A 6,001-nucleotide genomic window follows, 5' to 3' on the forward strand; every position below is an offset into this window, starting at 1 on the left:
ATCTCATCTGGAACTTCATGTCAATAATCTATATTAATTGGCACCATTTCCCGAGCTAAGATCCTTTCTAAGGTTAATAAGTGCACTGATTCTTGTCCTATTGGTTGGTTCCTTTCATTGAAGTCAATCTCTTCACACTTTTGTTTGCCTTTGCCATGCATCTTTAACTTTGACGGCCCCCTAACTTTCTTCTTTAGTTCTTGACCAGAGTCAACGACTCCATCTGCATTTGGTGATTCAATTTGTCGAGTATTGGAACCTACATCTGAAATTCTAATGGGTCCATCACTTCTATTATCCATTGTGGCAGAGCTATAGCTTCTTGCTCTTTCCTATGTCTTTTTTCTGCCTTTTTAGAACTCTTTATGACACATGAAAAAATAAAGACAAGGCAACCAATAATTGGTTAAAAATGTGTACCCAAAATAAATAAATTAGAAAAAAAAACACTAGTTTGAAAGTTACCTCTGCACACATTGTTGGTTGGAAACTTCAATTACTAAATCCTTAGAAAAGAATTCCACCTACAAAAATGATAGAATAAAACCAAATCGAGTAATATTTTTTATATGAGATACAAGTATGTGAAAGTGTTTTGTAAAAGGGGAAAAAAAATCATACATACCACAAATATCACATAGTGAAAAAGTGATTCTTAAACATCAATAACAATAGAACACAAGTACTTATAATTTTATTTTACTTCATTACTAGGTCAACAAAACAAGAAGAGTAACTCATTAATCAAGCAACATTTCCACACCCTCGTAATCAGTCCTTACATAGCACTCATCTTCATCATTATTAACCATTTTAAGCCTACCTATATCCACATGTTCACACGGAATGTAAGCATCATCATCATACATTTTAAAGTCATGAAAACCTCTTCGAGGTGCTTTAAGTACAACTTCCCAACTGGATGTGTCATTGTCTCTTAAATAAAACACTTTTTTTGGTTGTATGAAAGCGATGGCCATTAATGACATAACCCAAGTATGACATTCAATCATTTCTTGGGCCAGCTGCAAGCCATTTCAATGTATTCGACACATCACTATCACAAGAATTGACATTCTCTTTCAACTATTGACAAAAAGTATCCATTTGTCTAGAATGTAGTAGTGAAGCATCCCTCAATAAATGCCTATCATAACGCTTAAGCTCCTCCTCATGCATCCTAATAAGAAAGCAAAATGGTAAGAACCCAACATTCTTTGAATAGTCAATTCCAAAGAAATATTTAACTCATCATACTTACTGTAGATAAGGTTGGACTTCTGCACTGTTTATCAACACACATTGATGAGCAATTTGCAACACATCATCTAGTATCACGATTGATTTTCCTGAAGTAATTGGGCGTCCTTCTAGTATTGTCTCACTTTCAATCTCTATATTGCAAATATGTCGAGCACCAATTTCAGCTGCTTTCTTCATATAACCACTACAAAATTGCATACACTCTTCAACTAGATAGCATTCTGCTATGCATCCCTCAGGTCTTGCACGATTTTCAACATAACCTTTGAGTATCTTCGTGTATCTAAACAACAATAAAATTCAGCTTAACAATTTAGAAGTTTATTTCTGGTAGAGATAAAACAATACTTATATTTAAAGTATGATATAGGACCTTTCAAATGGGTATAGCCAACGAAATTGCACTGGTCCATATATGCAAGCTTCTCGCCCTATATGAATTGTTAAGTGTACCATAATATCAAAAAATGGTGGAGGGAAGAAGCTTTCTAACATACACAATGTCTGAGCAACATCATTTTCAAGTTGTTCTATCTTATTCCTATCAATTACCCATTGACATAACTGATTGAAAAAAGAGCACATTCAGAATATTTCATTCCCTGGTCCTTTTGGCAAAAGTCCTCTTAATGCAACTGACAACAATTGTTGAAACAGGACGTGACAATCATGTGACTTAAGTCCAACTAACTTGCACTCTTGTAATGAAACACAATTAGCAATATTTGAGCTATAACCATCAGGCAACTTCAAATCTTGTAGCCTAGAACAAAAAATCTTATTCTCATCTTTTGAAAGTGTACGTGATGTTGGTGGCAAGTAAAAATGGGATCCTTTATCGTCTGCATGCAATTCACTTCTAATTTTCATTTCTACCAAATCTTTGCAAGCCTTAAGACCACCCTTCAATTTCCCCTTAACATTTAAAAGTGTGCATAAAATGCTTTCACAAAATTTTTTCTTGATGTGCATCACATCCAAGTTATGATGTAAAAGCAATGCCTGTAACATCAACAAAAGATTTATTATTTAAAAAATTAGAAGGAAAAGTTTAACTGAGACTAACAATAGATAAAAGAATATGAAATCCTACTTTCCAAGGACTTACATCCCAATATGGTAGATTGAAAAATGTGGACTTTTTCTTCCATGGTTGGACGCAATCTGATTCTTTTTGGTCATTTTTCTTTTTGGTCCGGGCCCTTTTTCTTTTCCTTTCCTTTGTAGATTTTCCCTAATTAGTTTCAATGTCCCTTACTACATGTAACACATCAGATTCACTCAATGGTTTAGGCTTCCCCCCAAGTTCTTGCTTTCCATCAAACCAACTTCCTTTCATTCGAAATGGATGATCCGGAGATAGAAATCGCCTATAGCCCATGTACACTATCTTCTTACTGTGATTCAACCATTGCGAGCATGTGTTAATGCTACATATAGGACATGCGACTTTCCCTTTTGTGGGATATCCAGCTAAGTTCCCGTAAGCTGGAAAATCATTTATTGTCCACATCAACATAGCCTTCAAATTAAACATAGACTTGATGGCACCATCATAGACCTCCACACCATTAATCCATAATTATTGTAGGTCTTCTATAAGTGGCTGCAGATACACATCTATGTCATTCCCTGGTTACATTGGTCCTGGTATAAGTAATGTCAACATTATATTTTCTTTTGCCATACATAACCATGGAGGAAGATTATAAGTCACTAACATCACTGGCCAACAATTGTACGTTGAGCTAAGATTTACAAAGGCATTGAATCCATCTGTTGCAAGACCAAGTCGAAGGTTTCGTGGATTCGATGCAAAAAAGGACCACTTGTGATCAATTGCATCCCATGCCAATGAATCAACTGGATGTCGCATCTTTCCATCTCGACTTTTGTGAGTGGAATGCCAAGCTAATTGTTCTGCTTTTTCTTGTGACCTGAACATTCTTCTAAATCTTGGAATTATGGGAAAATAACGCAACATCTTCGCTGGAACCCCCTTTTTAATCTTCTTAGTTCGCTTGTCTACTTTCCAACGTGAACAGTTGCATTTCGGGCATGCCTCCATATGCTGTAAATATTTTCTAAATAAATAACAATCATGGACACGGGCATGTATTTTGTCATACCCAAGATCAAATGCTTTAAGAACCTTCTTTGCTGAATATATAGATTGCACAAGTGTGTTACCTTCTGGTAGCATGTCAGACACTAATATCAAATTTTCATCAAAACTCTTATCAGATGCCCCATGCACAGCTTTATGCTTATATAAAGCAACAATTGCTGAGAACTTAGTGTACTTTGTACAACCTAGATATAAAGGAGTTTCAGCATCTTCTAATGCGCGTGTTAACTCCCTCTCTCTACTTTCATTTGTAGGTTGCGAACAATTACCGTGTGCATAAACAACTCTACATAGCCTATATGTCTCGGGAATTTCAACATTGCCTTGAACTTCTATAGATTCACTTAGTCGTTCTCCATGAAGAACCCATGACGTATATTTAGGATCCATCCCTACCATGACCAAATGCTCGAAAATAGTATCACAATATTGTTGTGATAGGTTTCGACACCTTCCACTAGGGCATATGATCATATCAGGATTCCCTGAATTTGTCTTAGCCACGCTGACAAATTTTCTCGCTCCATCCACATACTCATTCGATACTCTGAAAACTTCAAAATATTATTAATTCCATCCTAAAAAAATAAGTAACTTAACATTTGAAAGCATATTTATGGTTGTGTTTAGAAATAAACCTTGGAAATTGTACCCGTGTTTTGTCCATCTTGAACTTTCCATTTGCTAACAAATTGCATCCCCAAAAACTACTAACATTAGTTACATGCATCAATGCTCAAAATGATTAGCAAATACACTAAGATGGTATTTTAGAGTTTCAAATAATGTAGAATCTATAATTGTAATCAAACACCATTAATTGACTTTTTTTAAAATCAAATAATCAAATTAACTCAATGATTTACTTAAAAAAAATTAAAATTGATTAAGAAATGAATTGAGCAAATATAAATTTCATATAAAGACACATTGTAGCTCGACTTTTTCGCGCCCCCTTTCGGAGAGCTCGAATTGGCCTTACAGTTTGGACTCCTATCATGGTTCTGAATCTAGTCTCACAAGTGCAATGTGAAACTGATAAACACCAAAGAGTCCAATCCGGTACAACTTTTTGGAAAATTGATTTTAAATCAAATAATGCCAAAATTGGACTGCTTTGCCAGATTACAGAGTTGCTACCTAAATATGTTGTTTTGGGAAAATTTAGGAAACCTGACTCGTGCCAAAGGCCACGTGTCCGTCATCACCAAAGTTGCCTCGGCTTGGGAACTTGGGTACGAGGGGGGAAGGTCCTGAAATGAGCACCCCCGCTCGCCCGATCAAAGCATCGGCCTCTACTAACCATGATATGTTATTTTATAAATCTAATGTGTTCTTATTCCGGTTATTCTATTAGTTTTACAATGTGACGCACACAAGCAAGTATAGACTAAAATCGCGAGAATTGGAACAACTCAACTTATGCTTGTTTTAGAAAATGGTTTGAATTTTCCACCCTCAAGTGGGCTTAAAAATTTGCGGATTTGCCACCTCAAGTGGGCTTAAAACATGATTTTGCCACTCAACAAAGTGGGCTTAAAACGCGCATTTATTGAATCATTCCAATTCAAACAACAAAGCCTTTATCCACAGGCATTCATGCAGTTTAGCATTTAAGCAAATAGGCTCATGGCAATCATGCTATCATGGCAATATGGCAATCGCACTCATGCAAGCATGCTACGGCATAAAACTCACCAAGTACTCCAAGCCAAAACAAAAACTAGTTAGAAAGATGCATGATCCTAACGATGTTAAGTGTCTAATGGAATGCATGTAATATGAAATTAATAGGCTCGGATACTAATATGGCATATGATACAATTTGATAACATGCTTTGAAACACGTATTCAAAAAATTATTGAAATTGCAATGCAGTTTGAATGATGCGCCGAGCCTCGGTGCATGCAAGACAAATGAATGGATGCAAACATGCGAGCATAAGGTATGCTAATTGAAAATGTCCCTAATCTAACCATCGAAAGCGATTAAATAAAATGGAGAAAGACGTGGGGTTGGAAGACATGCACACACGCACACACACTTATTACAACATTATGCCCTCGCGAAGGAGGGTCCGAATGAATAAGCTAACTAGATACGCTAATTATGCTAACTATTACAAATCAGAACTAATTAACTATTCTAGTTAACTAATTATTACAACAATTGAAATCAATTAACTAACTATTCCCAGCTAGCTAAATATTACAAACCAAATTAAACTAATTAATTACAACACTTGTATGAATGAAATAGTTAACTTATTCTAAGCTAACAAAAGCGACTAAATGGCCTCGAGGGCAAGGGACGCATGCATGCTTGGTTGCTCCACCCGAAAATGCCATTGCCTTGTCATCGAATGCCCCTGTTTGCACTCGTTTGATCACTGAAATTTGTACTAACTCCCAGAATGCCTCTACTCCAACTCAAGAGCACATTTGTGCAAAAATTCATTGGTGGCCGCCCAGCTACAAAAAGTGGCTGTCGGTTACTACAACTGGCCGATTGGCCACTTCAAGTGGCCGTCGGCCACTAATTCTGGCCGGTCGGCCACCCCTTCCGTGGACTTCTTCTTTTGCTACAACATAGAGCAAACACAGGCAAAA

At 36.4% G+C, this 6,001-nt stretch overlaps 1 protein-coding gene across 1 annotated transcript; it reads right to left on the reverse strand.

The window, feature by feature from the left end:
* Positions 1–740: 740 nt before the first annotated feature.
* LOC145799422 (uncharacterized) lies at positions 741–4,072 on the reverse strand. Its single transcript, XM_082889004.1, has 7 exons — positions 4,030–4,072; positions 2,904–3,945; positions 2,525–2,660; positions 1,955–2,265; positions 1,637–1,804; positions 1,262–1,546; positions 741–918 (listed from the first exon to the last, which is right to left on the reverse strand). The coding sequence occupies exons 1-7, from the start codon at positions 4,070–4,072 to the stop codon at positions 741–743; spliced, it is 2,163 nt and encodes a 720-aa protein (XP_082745130.1).
* Positions 4,073–6,001: the final 1,929 nt, after the last annotated feature.

Source organism: Camellia sinensis, chromosome 9 (genome assembly GCF_055761805.1).
Source record: "Camellia sinensis isolate YWXY chromosome 9, ASM5576180v1, whole genome shotgun sequence".
Taxonomy (NCBI): domain Eukaryota; kingdom Viridiplantae; phylum Streptophyta; class Magnoliopsida; order Ericales; family Theaceae; genus Camellia; species Camellia sinensis.